This window comes from Myxocyprinus asiaticus, chromosome 41, assembly GCF_019703515.2.
Source record: "Myxocyprinus asiaticus isolate MX2 ecotype Aquarium Trade chromosome 41, UBuf_Myxa_2, whole genome shotgun sequence".
Classification (NCBI taxonomy): Eukaryota; Metazoa; Chordata; class Actinopteri; order Cypriniformes; family Catostomidae; genus Myxocyprinus; species Myxocyprinus asiaticus.
Window position 1 is genome coordinate 25,129,365 of NC_059384.1, and position 24,101 is coordinate 25,153,465.

At 36.9% G+C, this 24,101-nt stretch overlaps 1 protein-coding gene across 1 annotated transcript in view; it reads left to right on the forward strand.

The window, feature by feature from the left end:
* si:dkey-225n22.4 (collagen alpha-1(XXI) chain) overlaps positions 1–24,101 on the forward strand; it is a 63,758-nt gene that overhangs the window by 34,616 nt on the left and 5,041 nt on the right. Inside the window, exons 16-26 of the mRNA XM_051682304.1 lie at positions 5,439–5,492; positions 10,785–10,829; positions 13,458–13,511; positions 14,607–14,660; positions 15,425–15,478; positions 15,658–15,729; positions 17,553–17,588; positions 18,164–18,208; positions 21,467–21,499; positions 22,578–22,724; positions 23,959–24,013. Coding sequence (XP_051538264.1) covers positions 5,439–5,492; positions 10,785–10,829; positions 13,458–13,511; positions 14,607–14,660; positions 15,425–15,478; positions 15,658–15,729; positions 17,553–17,588; positions 18,164–18,208; positions 21,467–21,499; positions 22,578–22,724; positions 23,959–24,013 — 649 coding nt within the window. The remainder of the gene's footprint in view (positions 1–5,438; positions 5,493–10,784; positions 10,830–13,457; positions 13,512–14,606; positions 14,661–15,424; positions 15,479–15,657; positions 15,730–17,552; positions 17,589–18,163; positions 18,209–21,466; positions 21,500–22,577; positions 22,725–23,958; positions 24,014–24,101) is intronic.

Genomic DNA, 24,101 nt, shown 5'->3' on the forward strand with positions numbered 1-24,101 from the left:
AGTCTACTTCATATGGCTGTCAGAATCAAAGACGTGTGCTTTCCATACATTGCCGTAAATAATGAATGGTTAGGAAAAGATGGATGAATTGAAGACTTATCAATAATATACAGCTCAAAACCAACATGAGCACTGTTTTAAACTTGGTTGACCTCTGAAGTTCTGCAATGTTTGAGATGGATAGTTTGTCGATTTTTTGTGGTGAACTCATTTTACACCTTTAAGCTAAACAAAAGAGGACAGACTGGACCATGTATTTGCCACCAATATATCCACGCTTCAGGAGAACAGATTTATAGGAATATAAGTACTGTTTTGGAAAACAAGTTTTTGAAGTATGAGTTATTTTATGTATCTGGCACATCATATACCTGAAATTATATGTCTGAATCAATTTAGTCCAGCAACTGTGTGAGAATGTGGACAATTATGTCAAAACCAATACTGCAGTCGCGACATCACATGGGCCAAACACTTGTACCACTGTGAGTCTGGGAAGAGGTTTCTGTGTGTCTGATCAATGAGAAACCCTTTATAGAGAATTGGACAGAGTTCTGCAGTGGTATTTTTGACAACTGTTGTTTCGAAATGTATTTTAGGGTGACTGGAAAGATCCATTCACCTGCCAAAATAAAAGTTTAAATCAATTAAGTCACAGACAAGCGGAAGTCTAATAGACAGGAAAGGATTCCAGTGTCCAAACCACTGATTGCAGGGCTGGCCAAAGAGTTTAGCAAAAGGAACAAATAAACAAGATGCTTCAGAAGAGAGAAAAGGTACTTTGTGGAAGTTAAAAAGAAGGATTGATGAAGGACAAATTTCTGCTATGAAGAGGGAAGTTTATTTTGGGCCTTTGTTTGCCTTAAACAGATATTCCTGGTTATTTACTGCTTAATGTCTATACACAGGCAGCATTTACGGGTGGGGCGGTGGGAGACATGCCCCTACCAATGCCCCTACCAATTGCCAACATGCCAATTTTGTCCCCAACACTTTTTGAAACAGCTTTTGTCAGGTAAGATTCTAAGGCAGAAGAAACATACCCGGTTCTTGAGCAAGAGTTTCCATTTCATTCATGTGTGCTATAATAAGTGGCGATCCAGCGTTAGTTTTTTATTTTGAATGTTTTGAAGAGCGCTCGTTTCGGCTGTTATCATTTGCGTTTATTGACAGCAGGCGGCAATGTTCTCCAATGCATCCAGACACGCTCTCTTCTCGCTCCACTGTTTCACAGTTAACGCTCTTTTTCAGTTAAATCACAAAGCAACATTAGTATACATCCAATAATGTACAGATGCAATTTTCGTTCATTAAATTAAAAGGTTATTTTAGGGTGGATTAGAACCCGGAACTCCTTATACTAGAGACAAAAACTTTACCATGAAACCAATCAGTCATTCTGGGTAAATCTAACTGATCCAAGTATTTATCCACTGACTAACAAAATCCCAGTACTGACAGTGTAACATATGGATCAAGTTATCAAATTAATTATGCAAAATATTTATTGGAGCACTTGAATTGGTCATTAGGAATGACTATCAAAACAGTAAAAGATTATTTGACTCTATCTGCACATAACCTAAATAATATTCATGAGTTTCACCACTTCGTGACATCACCCCCCTCCCACCACTTTTTAAAACAAAGTAATGTTGTGCCTGAAAATCCCAGTAGATTAAGTGCTCAGTGAGTCTAATGCAAATTATTAGTGTTAATTGGTAAGTCAAGCATCACTATTGGTATTGCTCATATTTAGGGTTAATGATTTGAACCCTTACCCTAGGTATTAAACTTTGGCATGTGAAGCATCCCACATGTGTGTGCTGTGGACACGAATGATACCTCAAATCATGTGGCATGTTGATGAAAAGTATACTATTACTTCTCAAAATGCTCAAATTAATTTAAAGTGATTTTCGCCTGGCGGACGATAAAACGGGTGAAAAACAAAACAAAAACAGACTTACTGTAACAATGCTGGCACTGGCAATGACGATGACAAGACAATGACGTAGTGCAGAGAACCGAAGTGCAGTTTATTTACAAAGTGAGAACCAATAACTCTGACTACAAAACAAAACATGAACATGGACTAGACTAGACTTGACTATGGCTTGGCTTGGCTTGGCTTGACTTAACAAAAGCATACCAAACACATACATTCACATTCAATACTTGACAATGGACAATGGCAAACATGAGGGCTTAAATACAAGACATGGGAGAACAAGACAAACAAGTTAACCAATGAAAAACAGAACTCTAACAAAATAATTAAACAATAAACCAATGAAAACATGACACCTGAACATAGAGGGTAAACACGAAATCACATGACAAGGGAACAGGAACTAAACTTTTCAAAATAAAAGACATGAATCTACAAAATACACATGACATATCCCCCCCACTAAGGGGCGGCTCCCGACACCCCAACACATAAACAAAACACATAAAAGATGACATAAATTCAAAGTTCTGTAGGGAGCTGGGGGGGGGGTGTGTCTTGAGGCATGGGGTGTGGCGTGGCGAGAAAGGGCGAGGGGCATGGGACCAGAGCAGAGTCCGTGGGGGGTGGAGCTATGAGAGGCTCGAGGGGCGGAGCCATGGAAGGTGGAGCCGTGAGAGGCTCGAGGGGTGGAGCCATGGAACTTGGTGCCCGGAGAGTAGACGAAGACTCGAAGGGCCAGGGTGGAGCCGATGGCAGGGAGGACCAAGGCGGCGCTGGAGGCTCGGAGGAGCAAGGCGGAGCTGGGGGATCGGAAGACTGAGGTGGAGCCGGTGGGACTGAGAACCAAGGTGGAGCCGTAGGGAAGGGGGTCTCCGGTGGAGTTGACAGATCGGAGGGACGAGGCGCAGCCAGAGGATCGGAAAGCCAAGGCAGAGCCAGGTGACCGACAGACCAAGGAGGAGCCGGAGGGACGAGGGACCCCGGCAAAGCCGACAGGCTGAAGGACCGCAGTGGAGCCGAGGGAACGCAGAGCTGAGGCAATGTCGAAGGACCGACAGGCCAAGGCGAAATACAGGGCTCGGAGGGTCCAGGCTGGGTCGGAGGGCCGAAAGTTCCCCTTGCCTGCTCAGGAGAACTAAGGGTGGGTATAAGGGTGGGAACCATCTCCAGGCCCAGCTGTGTGGCTGTGACGTGGCATGGAGCAGGCTGAGGCGTTGCTGTGACGTGGCATGGAGCAGGCTGAGGCGTTGCTGTGACGTGGCATGGAGCAGGCTGAGGCGTTGCTGTGACGTGGCATGGAGCAGGCTGAGGCGTTGCTGTGACGTGGCATGGAGCAGGCTGAGGCGTTGCTGTGACGTGGCATGGAGCAGGCTGAGGTGTTGCTGTGACGTGGCATGGCGCAAAAGATGGCGCTAGCTCAGCAACCATTATTAGGAACTCTGGTTTGGCGGCCATGACGTGAAACTCTGGCTTGGCGGCCATGACGTGAAACTCTGGCTCGGCGGCGGCCATGTCGTGGAACTCTGGCTCGGCGGCGGCTATGTCGTGGAACTCTGGCTCGGCATCCGCCTCCCCCACAGTGAACATGGAACCAATGATCTGTAGGGCGAGGTCGATATATTGAGCCAGACTGAGGGAACTGCGACCGCCATCAAAAAAGAAATGGACTCAGTCAGTCCAAATCTAAAACAGTCTTTGAGGGCAACCTCATTAAAGTCCACCTGGCAGGCTAGACCGCAGAAGTCCTCAACATAGTCCTCCAGGGGACGATTCCCCTGACGTAGGCGCAGAAATAAAACTGCTGGGTTCGTGGCTGGTCAAGTATTCTGTGACGATGCTGGTACTGGCAATGACGATGACGAAGACGATGACGTATTGTAGAGAACCCAAGTGCAGTTTATTTACGTGAGAAAGTGAGAAAGTGAGAACCAATAACCCTGACTACAAAACAAACATGAACATGAACATGGACTAGACTTGACTAAGACTTGACTTTGGCTTGGCTTGGCTTGGCTTGGCTTGGCTTGGCTTGGCTTGGCAACAGTGTACCAAACACATACATTCACATTCAGTACTTGACAATGGACAATGGCAAACATGAGGGCTTAAATACAAGACATGGGAGAACAAGACAAACAAGTTAGCCAATGAAAAACAGAACTCTAACAAGATAATTAAACAATAAACCAATGAAAATATGACACATGAACATGGAGGGAAAACATGAAATCACATGACAAGGGAACATGAACTAAACTTTTCAAAATAAAAGACATGAATCAACAAAATACACATGACACTTACATTGAGGGATGGGCCCGAACCATATCAAGAGACTTGGGAATGGGCTCTTTCAACTACACCCACAACACCCTTGAATTTTGCATGGACAAGAAGTACTACATTTTCTTATTACATTTCCCCATTAGGTTCTGTTACATACATAGACTTTAAAACCAGCCTATAACATGATGAAAGCATTTATAGTAAATACATACTGTATGTCTACATTTTCAGTACGGGGTAGACATAATTTTATTGTCAAGACATTCTGTTTGTTTGACAACTGGACATACATTACTGAGACAGCCTGTCTAGTTTTATGTCTGGGACCATATTGCACGTCTTCTCAGCTAACATTATGCTTTAAATGTTAGCACACCATAGAACATGTTTTATGTAGCCAAACACACCTACAGATGTCAGGCCAGAGTGAAAGTACCGTTGTTATTGGGTCCAGTTCCAAAGTCTACCACAGTCCGGATTTATATTTTTCTTACAGACTCAAAACTCTCTATAATGAATGGTTTGCTTGCTTACATGTTTTTATGTGTCTTGGTAGGTCATGCTCTTCAAAAAAAGAAAAAGAAAAAAAAGAACCCCCCTCCCCCCCTTCACTCAGTCAAATTGTTAGCAAGTGTACCTGAAGCTTTCATTGAGGGCAAACATTTTCTCTTTGCTTAAGAGCAGTGATTTGCTGTACTGTGTCCCAGCAGCACATCTCTGATCAAAGTCTTCTATGGTGTGACATGAAATTCTTGATCACATACACATTTTACGACAGAGATACATATCTACGAATGACAAAAGATCTGTGTATTTATACAAAGGTGTAAGTCCTAGTAGTAAAAAAAGGAAACAGGAAAGACAGAAAAAAGTCTTGTTTTGAAGTTATGGAACAAAAATTGTTTACTGCTTTGCCGGCTTGTTTTTATAATGAAAGGCTTTGTTTTATGTGTCCAGTGAGACCTGTACCCTGCAAGTAAACAAACACAAAGTCACTTAATTGTCATATATTCTGCTTCTCTGTGCTGTGAAAAAACGTATCTTGTTTGACTTAAAATTTCCTCATAGTGCTTTGCATTTTTTTTTCTTCTAAGTTTAATTTTCAACGCTCTTTTGAGAGTGATTCTGAGTGTCAAAATTTTAACTGAATAAAATATGATAAAATAAATATGTTGATTAACAAATGTGTTTTTTTTAGGGAGACAAAGGAGACATTGGGTTGCCAGGTGCAGATGGACCACAAGGAGTGCCAGTAAGTCAGTTCTGCTATTCTTCTTCTTTCATGCTATTTGACAATGATTACATTTGATAATAGTGAACCAGTGGTGGTTCTAGCTTGTATGGCGCCCTGTGCGAAACCCGCTTCAACACGCCCCCAAAATTGTTGACGGGGGGGGGGGGGGGGGTTGTATGGTGCCTACATGCCCTCAAAGTTGTTGACACCGAGGGGGGGGGGGGGGGCAGGTGCACATGTTGCCCATGCCTAAATCCGCTACAGTAGTGAACTAACACAAGCAGTGAGTGGGGAGCAATTGTATTACAGTACCACTCAAAAGTTTGGAAACACCTACTTATTATTTATTATTACAATGGTTCCCATATATGCTGTTGGCTGCTTTTCCTTTACTCGATGGTCTTTATAACACATATATTAAATAATAGTAATAGTAATAATAATAATAATAATAACAACAATACATTCATGCAGTTTTGGTTTGTAATTTTTGTTTTTTTACATAGAAACATTGACTATTTGTCTACCAAAACTAATTTCAAGCATTTAAGCATAAACTTTTAGATCAAAAGGATTTAAAACTTATTAGTAACATTAATTTCGTCCAAAGTGTGACCAAACTTTTGAATGGTTGTGTAACAACATACTTAAAATGTATTTAAATATATTTTTCTTTTCCAACAGTTTAGTATCCCACTTTTATGCTCAACAAACATCACATGTTGCCAGTAAAACGTAGGACTACTTCATAATTATGTTTGTCAAAAATCTACCAATTGCAGTGGTTCTATAAAGGAGAGAAAAAAATTGAAAAAAGAAGTACATTCTTTAAATATGAGGGTGCGTTGGGGCTCCTCCAAGCAAGGTCCTGCACCAACCACAATGTTTACAAATCTAAGGGCATGATGGAACGGCACCCTCCACATTTCTCAGATATCATTCAAAGCAGAGCCAGCATACCAACATAAGAAACATCTTACATTCCGATTCCCCGTACCTTGCATCTGTCGTTTAAAAAAAAAGTGGTGTGCTATATTTAAGAAAGCTGCCATGTCAAAACATCCTGAACATTTGAAGGAAAAAAATACTTTTGTATTTTCTTCAGTAAGTTTTTTTTTACTGGGGCCTCTTGGCATTACGGTTAAGCAATATTGACACTTAGGAGACATACTTCAAAGAACTCTTGGGCTAAAAATACAACAAAATACTTATACCAGTTTGCAACAGTGGTACCTTTAGTTATTAGTGGTGTTTGCCAAGGGTGTAGCCAGGAAATTACATTTGGGTGCGCCTCAACAAAAATGGATGGGCAACACAGTAGCAATGTGGTAGCAACTTATAACTTATAATATATATAACTTATAACTTACAACTTAGGCAAGCACCATTTCCACAGGCAAGCACCAACAATTTTTTTAAGAAATTTACATTTGTGCTTTAAAAAAACAGAATAGAAGTGCTTGATACTGTATGCACAAAAACATTTCACGCAAGTCAAAGTGTGCATTAAGGTGATGAAAATTTGTAAAATGATGTGTTTTGACCATTTGTGCACATTAATGAATGGTCTGACCCTGGCACACAGTTCTTTGTACATAGCTCTTGACTATAGGCCTAGCCCCATGTCGTTAAAGTGGGTCCTCACAATCCGCCAGAACAGTTTTCAACGCAGGCGCTCCCAGGTATATGGAGGCTGGCAGCGTATGGGCATAGCGGCCATTTCGGCCCTTATTATATGAGATATTACTCCAATACCACAAATACAACTCTCCCCTAAACAAGAAGGGGGACAGTGGTGGCTCAGCGGTTAAGGCTCTGGGTTACTGATCAGAAGGTCAGGGGTTCAAGCCTCAGCACTGCTATGATGCCACTGTTGGGCCCTTGAGCAAGGCCCTTGACCCTATCTGCTCTAGGGGTGCTGTATCATGGCTGACCCTGCACTCTTACCCCAGCTTAGCTGGGATATGTGAAAAAAATAATTTCACTGTATATGTGTGATAAATAATAATAAAAAAAGGTCATTCAGCTGCTCCATCATTACACAGCAGGCTCCCTCAAGATAACATGACTGAAACACACAATGATTCACATTTTCTTTAGTTGAATTTTTAGAAATGCTCTTAAAAATGTGAAACATTTGGCTCGAAACCCAACTACTAACATTTTCTTCAGAAAATGTACAAATCTAGTTACACATCTACTGCCCCAAATGTAGGCTGCCTTACATTTGCTATCAATTATCATGAGCTTTGTTTGCATTCTTGATTGAGAGCAGGATACAGTAATTAGAGAAAAATGTATTTAGTTTTTAATCTACATCTGAGTTAAATTCACACATGCAGTCAAGATGTAATAATACACTTGTCAAATGCACATCCAGAAAAACGTGTGAAAGCTGCAGTGCTGTTATAGAAACTGGCAGTGAAACACAACAATATCCTCAGTCTGGTTTTCGTGTTAATGTCGCCCACACACTTAATAAACCACTGTATGCTTTGCCAGTCTAAATTAACCACCATTCCCACTCAATGCCTGCAGCATATATACTGTCAAAACTTCTATGCTAAAGATGCTGGTTTGACAAGTACTAAATGTGGCATTTGGCCTCTTCACATCATATCATCTTGTGCCATGTCATTCTACATCATAAACCAGTGTATACACATTTAGGAAAAGAGAAAAAAAAAAATTTTACGTTGAAAAACTGTTCTTAACAGTATGCAAAAACTGACAGGATATGGTTACTTAACTAATACTGTTTTATAAATTATGATACATATTCTTTGCTGGTAATAAGCAGGTATGAATAAATCAACGTGTCAGCAGTTATAATATGTATTTGACATTTTTGCTGTACACTGAAATCTGTGATTTGCTAATAAGTCCTTTCCTACTTCTATCTCAAAGTATCAAATTAACACTTGACTCATTTTTCTAGCCAGGTATGACACCTTTCATCTTTCATGTAATTATATAAGCGATCTTGCTCTCCTTCCTACACTTACATATCTGCTGTATGCTACGTCTTAAATTAAATCTCTTGGAAGGCCTCAGAAGTTGTTCCTTTTTGATGTAATTCGGTTTTTCTAAAAGAAAAGAGCCTTTGACTGAAATGGAATCGATAGAGGCCCCTCACTGCGAAATGACTCATTAATGCTAGGTAATATGCAAGCATCTCCACTTCAAAGTTGTGTGACTATTCCCTTGTTTTTATTTTTACCTCTGCTTCAACCATCTCTAAGGGTTCTGGAATAAAACAGAGCCCTTGAAGTTTCCTCCACACATTTGTAGGCCTGTCAACATTAACGTTGTCGGCAGGGGCAGCATGCCCCTACTTTTGAGGGGTCACTAGTGGCTCACTTGGTGCCTTTAACAAGATAACCAAATAACTTTTTTAAAATGAAGTAGTTGCTATTTTAATGGTGAAGAGTGATAGTCCAGTGGTAGAACTTCTGTTTAGGAGTAGACCTGGATTCAAATATTTACCTTATATTTCACCATGCACCAAGCTTTGTGCTGTTTGCATTTTGATAATAACTCCTTGTGAGAAAAAAAATCATAAAAATTTAGAGTGACATAAGGGTGGAAAGATGATTTTCAGTTTAATCATTTTTTTTAGTTTCTGCAAGATGTGACAGAACAAGGGAAATGTTTTCTGAAATCAACCCCCTTTTTGCCAAATTACTCAGAAGTGCCATCCCCCATTAGATATTTTTGCATCAATTCAAACATGTTTACCATTCCCTCTGGTGCCATTGATAGTGTGTTATGCGAGCAGCCTTCTGGTCCCATGGGAACCCCTTGGGAAGTAATCACGTTCACATAACACTGGTGAGCTTGATTGAGAGGTTGCATTTTCGCTCTAAAATTATAATTTTTTCTCCACTGACAGTTAGGTTTCAGGTTGGGGTATGGGTTAGGGTGTATGGTTGCATAAATTTCAGTGAGATCAGTCTGATTGACCACATTTAGACTTGTAAATTGGTGGTTTCTTCCAAAATATTTTACCATAAGAATTTTACCTACTATAATCATGTAACATAGTTATAAAAAAATACATTTATTTTAAAAGTTGCATTCAAATTCCATTTGGCAAAAAAACCTGAGGGGGTTTGAATGGGCATGAAGCTTCTGATTGTTGGTGCTTTAGCCTGGGGATGGAGGGTTGTAAGACATAGCAACACTTGCATGTTTGCAGCCCGGCTGTTTTTTTCGGAGTGGAAACCACAAGTGCAGATAAATGTTTTATTTTACTGTAAATGTTTGGGCAAACGATTGCAGGTGCTAAAAAAGATATGAGTTGTTTAGCTGTTCCAATGCAGGACCCACCTCTTTAAATGGGCTCTGAAGTTATCAGGACCCATACTGTGGCACGCATGTTTTCCAGTAAAAGATACATAGCAGTTTGTTTGTAGGTCCTCATCAGGGTATCAGATAGGGTGTGGGAAGTTATTATTCAATTCATGGCAGGAAGGAAGTTGGCATTGGGTTCTCATGTTTCATTTTGGAAAAAAAATAGTGGTATTTTTTAGGTTTGCACTCCTCTGTTAAGATATTTTCTATTTTCAGTGTAAATGACTTACATTTTTTGTTTTGTTTTTTCATCAATTTCTGTTCGAATTGACTGTCTTTATGTGTATGGTCCCAGGGACAATAACTGTCTAAATTATATAAATTATTGAAGCTTTTACCCTTTACTTGAATGCAAACTTTATATGAACTTTGTATGATAAAGTAGACATGCTCTTTTCATAAATGTATACCAATATATTAGCATTGCCTCTGTTTAGGGATATTTGACCATGACCAAAAAACAAAAAACAAAAAAAAAAACAGGATCTTATGCAATCAGACTTTTGAGGAAGACAGTCATGCCAACTGTGCTCTTTCTGTCCTATATTATATGCATAATCACTTACATTAGCAGTCAGGTGTCCTCCAGCTTTACATTATGTGCATCGCTGCCACTTATTTGACTCGTCAAAGGAAGCAGATGGATGGAGAAAGTCCTTAATAGATCTCAATTAATGTCATTTAGTAGGCTAGAAAAACAGACAACGAAAATGTGTGAATGTCAGAGAGTCAATTGTGTCCTTTTTCTTGGCAGGCTACCATTTGAGCAACTGCTTTGCCAGAGCATAGGATTAATTGAGTGGCATCCTGGTAATGGCGTAATAACAATAACTAGAGAAGACGAACATAATAAATGACTATGTATCAGAATTCAAGGTCATTAGCCCCACTTGTCCTGTCAGTCAGAGTGTTAGAAAGAACATAAATCATGCAGTTGACATATTGTGTCTTCTCCAGGGAATTCGTGGTCTTCCTGGTGAGGCAGGGCCAGATGGATCACAGGTATGGATCGCCTCCAGTTATAATTTTCACTAAATGGAATATATACTGTATGCTATTCACTGTGTGCTAAAGTAGACTACCACACACACTTATAAGGGATTTTCTGTTCTGGGCAACCTAATGGAATTTACAATGAGTGAATCTCACCCCAAATGTTATATTTTGCACAAAGAAAATGAATCATATTTGAATTTTGGTAATTATAAGAAAATACTGTAATAAAATTATGGCTGGGTATTGACACAAGTTTCACTATTCAAATCGATTCCGATTCACTAAGCTCTCGAGTCGATTCGATAACGATTCATATGGCCATATTTCAGTTTTAATGCTTACATACTGTATGAAAGAAATTCTCTCCCAGCTAATGCTGGTAATTATACAGGGGACCTTCTAACTAGGTACATTACGAAAATATAAATTTTAATAATTATATTTGATTAGTTTTGGATCATTTTGGTCACATTTTAGCTTTTTAAAAATGAACAAATCCATATATTCCATCAATAAATAAGATATATTGCATATATCATTTTTTTTGTTACATTTTTATTGTTTATTGCATAATTTGTACTTTTTACAGGTATTTACATAGATTTGTTGAACGTGCTAAAAACGGTACTGTCGCATTTCTGTAAACAGCATCTGTAAATGAGTGCATGTTACTGAGAGACTCGAATGGCTTTATCTCATCTGCACTATCTGTGATTACAATTAAATGTTACTGACAGTAGAGAACAGAAAGGGTATTAAAAGATAATTATTCAATGACAAATTAATCGCATGGGTCTTGTCTTTGGACACACATTACGCAGAACAACTTTTACTCTCAACACTCTCTCAATGTAAAATCTGAACATTTATCAGCCAGTTGCTAAATATATAAATTTTAGTCAAATAGCATGAAATTTGGTTGCAAATGTGAGCATTTGTGTTCGTGCCTTTCTACACTAAAGTGTAAGAGCAGTGCATATGTGTTAAGAGATATGTCTCTTTACATTTAATTTTGTGACATTACATATTTTAGCCAGCAGGTTGAGGCAAAAGACCATTTTTGTGAGTAAAATGAGCCAGTTGGTGAAGTGAAGTGAGTCAGCGTCACTCAGTGTTTATATTCAACAGCACTTCCGTGATCGCTCGTATTACTACTACACTACTAAAGCTAGAAAATAGATTTAAATGGCTTTAAACTAACAACTTCAGCATTAAGGCTCATCACAGATGAGAGACACAACAGACTGATTAATTACACAAACTCAAGGCACTTACCTCTTACTGGTCTTTCCACACTGGAGAGGACAAAATGGAGGAGATTGCAGTTTCTATAGTGAAAGACTCTTGCACGCCAGCTACCATGAAATAGGGAGGAATACCCCCGCTTGGACTGCTATTTTTCCACTGAGAAAATAGGATGAATTTCACCAAAATGACATTATCTTCAGAAAGCTGACTAACACACTACAGCATCATCAACAGTTGATCGCACATGCTCCATCTCACTCTCTCTCTCTCTCCCTCTCTCTCTCTGTCTCTCTCTCTCTCTCTCTCTCTCTCTCACACACACACACACACACACACACATCCTTGTTTCTCCAATAACATGTTAGAAACAGCCCAAGCTGTGATACTAGTAGTTCTGAAGTTATGCTTTTGAGCGGCTTGGACGCATCATTGAACCAGCAATGGCAGATTCTGATCCGTCGTGCAAGAAAGAAGTTCCATGCACAAATGCGTTTTTTTGTGACCGTACTCAGTTTTTCCAAATTTTTTAACATTTACTTGTTCATTGACCTGTTGCATATAAGCAATATCACACTCGTGCTATATGGACCTAAATCAGCACTGCTGTGATTACCTACAGCACTTGGCCTGAGGCCGAATCACAGCAGTGCTGATATTAGGGCACATATCACACTCTTGCTCGTGTGATATTGCTTAAATATATATTAAGTATATATATATACTGTGTGGGTATATATATATATATATATATATATATATATATATATATATATATATATATATATATATAATATATATATATATATATATATATATATATATATATATATATATATATATATACACACACACACAGTATATATAAACCAATCAGCCACAACATTAAAACCACCTGCCTAATATTGTGTAGGTCCCCCTCATGTCGCCAAAACAGCACCAACCCACATCTCAAAATAGCGTTCTGAGATGATATTCTTCTCACCACAATTGTGCAGAGCGTAGACTTTGTAAGTTTGAACCAGTCTGGCCATTCTCTGTTGACCTCTCTCATCAACAATGCATTTTCGTCCACAAAACTGCCCCTCACTGGTTGTTTTTTTTTTGTTTTTGGCACCATTCTGAGTAAATTCTAGAGACTGTTGTGCATGAAAATGCCAGGAGATCAGCAGTTACAGAAATACTGAAACCAGCCCTTCTGGCACAAACAACCATGCCACGGTCCAAATCACTGAGATCAAAATGTTTTCCCCATTCTGATGGTTGATGTGAACATTAACTGAAGCTCCTGACCCGTATCTGCATGATTTTATGCACTGCACTGTATCTTTAATTGTACAGAATGTATTACACACCTGTGGTATTTATCTTGTCTTTTGTGGGATTAAGGGGTTAAGAGGAGCACCTGGCCAGAAAGGACCACCTGGGCCAAAAGGACCTTCAGTGAGTAAACGTCCCTCTGGGGAAACTTCAAGCTTACCTTTTTACCTCCTCATTGTGTCAAATGACCCTTAATATTGGATACTTCAGAGAAATTGGATTGGATCGTGTCCCAGGCAGCTGTAGACCTGCTAATCAGCACTGCAGCCACAAAGTGAGCGAGGAAAAAGAGCAATTAGGAAATGGTCAAAAGTTAACCAGCGATCACAGAGCATTTGGGTAAAAAATGCTGAGTGACCTCTGCTAGTGAGAGGCAAACATTTGACCAGTGTTTGTCTGTAATTTGTAATTCAAAAGATGTGTTGCTGCCACCTTGTGGTGAATAAGATTCTGAGAGTCACTGAAAAATGCAATTCACTTTAATACTAAATAAAATAAAATATAAAGGTGTTTAAAGCCGGTCATGGCAAATTTTAAAATGCTGTTTGTAAGGACAAGAAAAGACATGGAACTGTTCAAATAAATCTTTAGAGCCATGGAAAGGTGTATTTGCGAAGTTTTTTATGGTGAATACCTGTATATTTGTCAGCTATATAGTGTATATGACAAAATCTACATATTTAGAATATTATATATATATATATATATATATATATATATATATATATATATATATATATAGATAGATAGATAGATAGATAGATAGATAGATATATGCTCTTGTGTAGAGTAAAAATTGCTCCATAACAATTATGTATGTTATCATCAATTTCAGTCGGTTCTTTGCAATGAATCAGTCAAACAGTTCACAGTTATTCATTAGTAAATCTAATGTAAGTCTGAATGAAAATTGTTTAAAAAAATCCTTATTCAGTAATCACATAAAACTGAAAAGGTTATGTAAATTTGGTGAGTAAAAGCGTAGGAACTCTGCAAGGCTAATTAGAATGTGTTGTCCACTGTTATGTACAACTTCATGAATACATAATTTAAGTAACTTCTTTTCACATTTAGTCAGATTTAAATACATTTATTCTTACACACCAAGTAATTAATCTTTATTTCAAGTTTACAGAGCAGGACAGTAAATGTTATCAGCTTTGGCTACTCTAGTCAGACAGTATTTAACTCTGCATCCTTTCTGTTTAAATCCTTTAGGGCACACCAGGGCCGGTGGGGTCCCCTGGAGCAGACGGACTTGTCGGCCCTAAGGTTGGTCTGGTCCAAACATCACCTTTAGCAATTATGCAAATACCTTGACTTAATGCTGGTGGGACTTACCATGCAGAGATAACATTTATGCTGTTCCAGGAATTGTGGCCTCATCAAAAGGATTATGAAAGTGTGCTTAATAAAACATTTTGTCTGAGGTTGCTGGTCTTGTATCAGCTTTTCTTTCTCCTTTTTAAGTTCTTATAATGTTTAGAGTGATTAACAGTCTTTTAACTGTCTATGAAAAAAAAAGCCTTCTTTAAGCTGCGCTACAGTGAAGAAATAAGATGTGGTCTAGGGCAGTGGTTCTCAACTAGTTTTGCTACAGGACTTTTTTAGACAGAAAATGTATAAAAGTAAACAAAAATTCCTTTAAATAAAAATGTTTTTATGTATTATTATTTATTTATGAACCCAATAATTAACCGCACAAAACACTTTGTGGTCGGCACAAATGATTCTTTTCATTGCTGCAAGTGAACCTGTATTTAATGTATTCTAGGTCAAATTTTACTTGCGTAGTTCTGCTCATATTAGTATCTGCCTAATTTGGTTTGCTTTTACCAAGTGACAGATGAATTTGATTGGAAGCAGACCTTTCAACAACAACAGGCCAACATATCCTAACTATGCTTAGTTCCAATGTATTGTTTGCATTAAGAACAGTTTTCGGCTTGTGACCCACCAGTTCAGGACCACTGGTCTAAGATTTATGTCAGCTCTTTCTAAGTTCACTTGGTTTACATCTGTCTGTCTGTGTTTAGGGTGATCCAGGAGAAAAAGGAGCTCAAGGCGCTCCTGGGACACCAGGTCAAGATGTAAGAGTTTAATTTCACGTGCCTTTTCGATTGGTTAATTTTTTTGCAGTCAGCCACACAATTGTCATGTTGCCATTCATTGCTCTCTTAGATAAGTAAGGTGAAGAGTTTATTTTTGTATTTATATACATTGTATATTTATATATTGTATTTGTATAGAGGTATTCTTACTCTCACAGGGTGCACAGGGTGAGCCGGGGTTTCCAGGGGTTCAAGGTGCTATGGGCCTTCCTGGATTTAAAGGACACAAGGTAATTCTGCTGCTAAAACTTGAACATTGTTAACAACTGCTCTGTTCAGGTAAAAAAGACCCAGAAGAGGACATTTGATTTACAGCACCTCTTTTTACAATTATAAACATGAACACTGAAAGAGTGCCCCATATATGGTGGTGCTATACTTTTAAAGTAGGTATACAGTACAGTAAACCTTCATCCTGAGTAAAAAAAAAAAGCAAAAAAAAAGATACTTTATTATAAAAGATAATACAATACTTACGAATTGTATCTGTTAAAAAAAACAAAAAAACAATCGTGGTTTTTATTCCAAAACTATTTTATGTCAGAATATAAATGTCCACTTGCAGGATGAAAAATTAGCAAAAAATCCCATACAAAAGGCCCCCACACACTCAAAAAGATAAAAAGGAAGGATATTTGCTGCTTGTTCAATTTATTTAATGTGAACAGAAGCAATACAATTCTAGAACATTTTGTCACAACTTGATTTCATTGCATTTTATCCATTTGTAAAATGGAAGTTTACTTAATCCATTTGAGTTGGGACTTCATTAATATTTTTTGTGGTGTTAAGGTAGCATTAATGAAACTGGGCAGGGGATTTTCATTTCCCAGCATGCTTTGCATGGGACTCGATAGAGAGTAAAGGTTTTTGTGCAAGATGAATATAAAGGGGGATACTTGTTACTGTTTGATGTTTTGTTATTTTGAGATTTAGAAGATTTTCTGTTATTTTTGAGTTCTGGGGGTAACCATTACGGCGAAGAGTGGAGCTTGAGCTAACAACGAGGTCAGGTACATGTAGCACATGAAATTGATTGCTCGCTTCATTGAGCAAATACTGTGCTAACCATAACGTAATTACTAAAAGTAGACTCTGTAATGCTTCCAACTAGGGCTGTTCGATTCCAGAAATTTTGGAATCGACTCTGATTCCGATTCCTGGTTTTGGAATCAAGAGTCAATTCCAGACTAATTTTTTCTATTCCGAAAAAAAAAGAAAAAAGAAAAATGGGAGGTAAAGTTAAATCTCATAAAAAACAGCTCACTACAATGTGTTCTTTGCACTATTTATCTCATGGGATTGAAGCATCGTGCTTTGGTATGTAGGCCATGATTTAGTTTTAGAATGAACCTATTATACTAGGTTCAAAGTAGACCTAGGGCTTAAGCAATCATTTTACAACCATTTAGTAATGCCCTAGAAACCATCTAGCAACACTTTAGCTATGCCCATTTAACCACCCAAAACACTCTGACATTGCTGCATAAATATAAAGAAGTTTTTTTTTTGTTTTTGTTTACTTATTTATTTATTAATTGTTGTGGAGAATCTAAATGCATATTGACCAAATACAAGATTAAGCATTAATCTTAGCATTAATGTTAGCATTAATCTTAAGTTTTAGAGCATGGCGCCGGCAACAGCAAGGTCATGGGTTCGATTCCTGGGGAACACTATAAATCACTTTGTATACAAGTGTCTACCAAATGAAATACCATAAATTAAGTATCTTTTTAACCATCTGATATTTTTAATCTGGAGAAATTGTCTTAATATGGAGAAAATCTTGGCCCTTGACCTCTCATTTATTACAGGGGGCTGTCCTTCCATATGTCACATTGGATAAAAGTGTTTGCTAAATTACTACTTAATTGCGTGGTTCAATATTCTTGATACAGTTGTGGCTTTGTGTTTTTTTGCTGGAATTTATTAATTGACTGAAATGCTACATAACACTATACTGTATTCTCATGTTGCTGAGAGTTAAGAATGGTAAGTTTACGTGCCATACTTACAGTATGTGCCATTTTTTACTTATTTATTTTTCCAGGGGGAGAGAGGAGAATCTGGTTCCAAAGGCATTCAGGTAGAACCCATATCCCTTCCTTTAGATATAGGGAGTGCTCTTACTAATACAGTATGTATTTAATATTTAATACTGTTCAGTGTCACTATAAAAATAATTATTTATCAAAGGTTTGGATTTGTTTTGAACACAAATTTTGAACACAAATCTTTCTCAGATCTCAAATATAACTCCATGTATGATCATTTTTTTTTTCAAGCCACACATAAAGCCTTGACTTAGATTTTGGTGGGAAAAGGTTAACATTATTATTGCTTAGGAAAACATTTGTATAAATATGTGCTTACTACATATTCAAATTATACAATTACTGATTCTATGTGATTGTAGTCAGGGGTTTTGCTATGTTTAAACACAAGACCAACTGCCTTAATATGGTTTGTGTACTTGACCATATAGCTATCTCTGTGGGTTGCACCACCCTAAGTGTAGTCAGCACAATTTCCCTCAGATAAACGGAAGAGACACAGATTTCTAAAGGTGAATGGGAACCTCCTGTTGATTATGAATGCTAATGATAACCTTTTAGACTATGAGACCCCTGCTAACACAGACCCTCTTCCGTCCCTTTACAGGGTGAGAAAGGCAGCAAGGGGGTGCCTGGAATACCTGGCCTTACAGTAAGTGTACATACACCTTACAGCCACCAGGGGGAACATCTTGTTATAGCACTGCACATTAAAATGTAATTGGTACTTTTGTTGTAAAGCATTAAAAGCCAACATGTAACATTTAGAGCTGGACAAAATTCAGAATTTGGCTTTCAATCCGAGTTGAAATTTTGATTGAATTTGGCCCAAATTACTGTAATTTGTAAAGAAATTCATCATAGTCACACTAAGGTTTTGTGGCAAAACATAAACAATTACATAATTATTTTTGAGTAATTATGCTTATTTATTCCCAGATACTGTCTGTAGAATATATTTTCTTAACTAATTAGACATACTTCTCTAAACTATATACTTTCAAAACAATTAACAGTCATCAAATCAATGCTTTATGAAAATAAATAATGCAATCAAAAAAGTGTTCTTTCTCCATGGTCCATAAAATTAAAGTTAATATATTAAATAAAAATGTCATGAGATGCATTTAAAACATTATTACCATGTTTCTGAAAATACTCAGTATGGTGTGTGTGATGACAGTTTTGCATAATTCATTATTATACTGAATAAAAATGTTTAAACTAAAATGTATTTCAGTGAAATTTAGAGAGAATTTAATCTGAATTGCCACATTCAAAGACTTTCACCCTCCTTAAATTCAAATAATTCACTCAGGAGTGAATTTTTCCTGTTTTCTGGGGAACAGAGTTCAGCATATCTTGCTAGAAATCTTACTCACAGACACTGAGTTACTTTTAGACTGCTTTAGTTTTAGACTCTTTCGTTAATCACAACAACTTAAAAAAATCTGTAAATGGGATAAAATCCCATTTTCCAAATGAAATAAAATAAATAAACATGTATAGTCTTCATGTGCAGTGGCCCATGATGCATGATATACTTGCATGAAGTACTGGAGAAGCTACTGTAGTTGAAACCGCTATACTAATTTAAAGTAATAATTTAAACTACAGTAAAGCCACCCTTCTTAAAGCTAGAGTACATTACAAGTTACTTTCAAAAAGTAGCAAATTGCATTGAAGCTATTTGAGGGCCCAAAATCAGATTGTATACTGTGATTTAACTTTATAGTCAGAGCAGTATTTATCTAAGATGAAAACAATGAGAATCTCAGTTAGGGTGACAGTATTAAACTTGAATATTTGACATTAAATAAAACTATTAAGACTAAAAAACCCTAGTTTATATACAGTAACTGAATCATGAACAGCAGCAGTATTTTGCCACAAAAGGTCAAAAGGAGATTTAAAGGGACTCAAATAATTTAATGAATCATTTTTAGAACAGGTTGAAATGTCTGAATGAACCAAATCACTTCAAATGAATCAGATTTCTGAACGCATATAATTAATGGCTCAGCTTGCCCATCTGTAAAGCTGCATACGCAGTACAATATGACCACAAACCACAAACTATATAGCATTTTGTCACACTACACCACTACTTGTTGGAAAAAGTAACCTGTTACTGGAAAAGCTACACTATTTAGAAAACAGTCGAGCTACTGTCACTCCACTGAAAAATGTTGTACATTAATTATAGTTCTACACTGTTTACATGTTTGAATTGTACATAGTCTGAAACATTGGGCCCTTTTTTAAGAGTTCTAGCACTAAGCACAGCACTATGACATAAGTCATACACACAAAGTCAGTGGGCAAAGTAAGTGGACAATACAGTTTTGGTAAGTCTAGGCAGTTGTGGGTTTGGCGAAATTGCATGCACAAAGTGCTAATGGGCTGGGTCAAGTGCAATTTAATTCTTAGATTCTTCTCAGGCACCGTATGTTTCCTATTATATATTTTATTTCCTGTCAAGCACCAACGATATAAACAAAGACAACACTTTCATAAGAAGTTGGTAGTGTAAATGGGCTGTATGCAATGAATTAGAAGGATAGAAAAATGGACTTACATTCTTTAGTGCATTAACTGTCTGCTTGATGAATGTCAGGCACATTTCTATGACAGTGACACATGCTACTTTTATATGCATGGAAAATCTGGTTCTCAACAGAATTTGGATATTCGCTTCATTAAATTAGAGAATTTTTGTTTTGTTTTGTTAATAATTTTCATCTACTGACTCACAAATCATGGCAAGTATTAACAGTGATTGTATCAGAATGCACTTCACTTCTACCGATCAATTTTGACTTTGAAAAATTGTATTAATTTATTGAAACACACAAAAAAATGTAACCAAAAATATTTCTGAAATACAAATATAATCAAAATAACGAAGTGGTCAATAAAATCATACCAAATCAAAAACATTTTACCCTCTCCGACTTAAAAATCACTCTGACAACAGGTGGAAAAATACTAATAGAAATTATATCATAAATACAATTGTAAATATAAACATAACAATAATAATTGAAAAATAAACCATGACCCAAAGATACGTAGTTTAACACAAATATCATACATTTTTGTTTCATAAAACAGCTACAACAGTGATCGTCAGGGAAATAATTTGATGTTCCACTATATTTTCAGAGTTTGGACATTAACTATATTACCACCTGCTGGTGAAATCTCCAAACTGCCAATGTAGTAACTGAATTTAGACTCTGCATTGCAAACAGACAAAAATAGCAAATTGCACTTTGCACCACTTTATTAACACCCAATACACCCACAGTTTTTGCGCATACACCCACAGATAGCACAAACACTCCCACCCGTTTCCACTTGCGCTTCGCAAGGAACCCATAAGTTGTTAGTTGTAGAAACCAGGCTCAGCTGGGGGAGCCAGTTCCCCTCTGGCTATACAGCATGTATATAATGCCAATATTAGTTATCTATGTGTAACACAAGTCATTTGTTGTTTAAGTAAACCGAGTAGATGTTGGTGGGAAATGTTTGAAAATAAAGGATATCGATTGAACTGTAAGATAAATTATTTAGTGTCCTTGAAGTCCATCACACATTGACTGCCGAAGTGCACATAGATACAGTGATCTTTGTTATTTGGCTGATGAAGGCCCAGCATGTGATTTTACATCATGATCCCATCTCTTTCAGTTTGATGGCAAACACATTCAGGGTTTAAAAATGATTTCCAGGGGCTTTCCCTGCAAGTGGTAAGGGAACATCTGTTCAAAATGGAACCAATGTTTTCTTTCTTCCTGTCACCAACTGTGCATATTGAGTCACCGTTTAATAAAGTAGGCTTTTCTCTGATATTATCATAAAAAGTTTTAAAAGCAGTTTCCTCTTTCCCTCTCTTTTCCTGAACCAGGGTGAAGTCGGACCCAGGGGTAGCAAAGGAGAGGTTTGTAGAATTACACAGCCAAATCACATTTAATCCATTCCACCATATTTTACAAAAGAAACAAGATCGTTTCTGCCTGCTAAGGAAGTAACATGGGACGGCAAAGCGCTTCAAAGCCCTTTAAAGCATGTCTACAAAGCGTTTACATTTGACAACTTGACAGTTATACTAAGATGGTTTCAGTGTGCTGTTAGAGTGTACAGGCAAAGTGGATGCTATGTCAACTAGAGTACATTTTTGGTGTATATTTTTTTTATTATATGTTTGTGGGCAAAGGACCAGACATGCTGGGCTTTTTTAAAACTATTTTTCAACCAAAGCAAAACTTTAAACTAAAACATTTATTAAGTAGCCTATTTCCATACATTATCTTTAATGTTCACAGTATAATGCAATTATCTAGCTTTCAAGAACTGTTGTGTAATAGCACAGGTACACTTTTCAAGTAAAATATTTCACACACACACACACACACACACACACACACACACACACACACACACACACACACACAAATGGTTTTAGGTTTAAACTATATGTTATTAAACAATATACTGTATATACTGTTCAAAATAATATTTTAAAAAGATAGAAAGAAAGAAAGAAAGAAAGAGAAAAAAGAAAACAAATGTATTTTGACACTTTCTGGTTGTCAGATGTTTGGAACACAGTAACTACACATTATGTCAAAACTGAGGTATAACCAGAAACTTAGACTATGATCTCTGTACTGTGAAAGATGGGTTTGTCTCAACTACTGTATGTTAAGAGACAACAGTTCTTTGATTGTAGTGTTGGCATAGTTTTAGTGTTTCGCAAAGCATTTGCAAAAATGGCTAAGAAGGATGAAGTTAGTTCTGAGAAAAAGTGTATCCTCATTGGTTTGCAGATGTCAGTTGGTTTAATACTTAGTGATGTAATGCTATTACGTTCATGCATTTTTATAAATGCAAGTATACATTACAATATGGTAATGGCTTCTTAAAATGTTGCAAATCCAGAATCTGAACTATGACCCCTTCATCTAACAGGTTGGTCTCATGGTACTGTTGACACCTGATTTTTTTTTATCTAATAGAAAGGTATTCCGGGCGAGACTGGGGTCAAAGGTCCTGATGGAAAGAAGGGAGAAATAGGACATATTGGCACAGTCGGACCTCGTGGATTTCCTGGTCAGGATGGGTCACCAGGGCAACCTGGCATTCCAGGCTTTCCTGGGAAACCTGTGAGTTGTCTTTTGTATCCCATAGCTATATGTTACGAATTCAGATTTTTGCTATAACCATCAGGTATTGCCTTTCACAAAAAAATAAACAAATCATGCATACATAAATTAGGGCCAGGGTTGGACTGGCCATAGCGAGCACCAGGATTTTTCCTGGTGGGCTGGTCGACTTGTGGAACCACAGTGGAAAGCAAATTTATACACAACATAAATATACAAATATTTATAGGGAGAAAAGACACAAATGTCTGCATATGAATATCATGCTAGAATACAGTACAGCTCAAGTTAATCAGGTCAGTAAAATCATAAAATGATCGCAATCAAATGTGGCCCATAACTTAGTTTATTGAAAAGTTAAATGTAGTCTTTTTTATTATAATAATAATAATAATTATTATTATTATTATAATTATTTATTGTATAATTGTATTGAACTTGTAAGTTATTTATAACATATGAAAGTACAGTTACATTAAATATATCAATTAGTTAATACAGAAGGTCATAGTTTGTACAACTATACTCAGAATATTTTTTTTAAAGATTTATGAATTTCAGTTGAATGCTAAATTCTATCAAACTACATTTTCAAATGACAAATTAAGCATTTTAAATGAATGAAAAAAAAAAGAATTGACAAAATGATACATATAAATTATAATAACTAAAGATGGTCAGTTTCAGTTCATGCAATTTGTGCTTATAAATTAATCTAACAAATGAAATGAACTTAAATAGTTACTTTTAATATTCAAAGAGGTGATATGTTATTTAATTAAATGTGAAGTGTTTAATTAAATGTAATGAGATGCATGAAATTACAGTTTTGTAAATAGTAAAGCAAGTGTATTTGAACATTGACATTAATTGAATTTGTTTTATATTTTGATAAAACAAACATACTTAAATTAAATTGAAATATTTAATTAAATACTATAAAAGTCAGAAATCATGCATATTTGATACATATAGTTAAGTATATACTGTATATGCTGTTAGTTGTGATGGGGCCAGCTTAGGTCCAGGGCTGTTTTTTAGTTCCTGCCTAGGCCTATGATGAGGCAATGCCAGGATGTTCATGAAAGACATTATGAAAGAAACCTCAATGCCTCAGGTCTGTGTTATTGGAAAACATGTTTTCATGTTTCTTCCTGTATTATCTGTGAAACATTATAATTTCTTTGAAAACTGTATGTGTTGTAATGTACAGACTCAATCTAATATTTTTCAGGGAAAGCCTCCCTCAGAGGAGTACCTAATAAAACTCTGTGGAGACATTCTGAGAAGTGAGTATTCAACCTTGTTCAAGATCATTATTCTCCAGAGAACAGAGAGCTTGAGCAGGTTTCCCTTGTTTTAATGTGAACAAGCTTG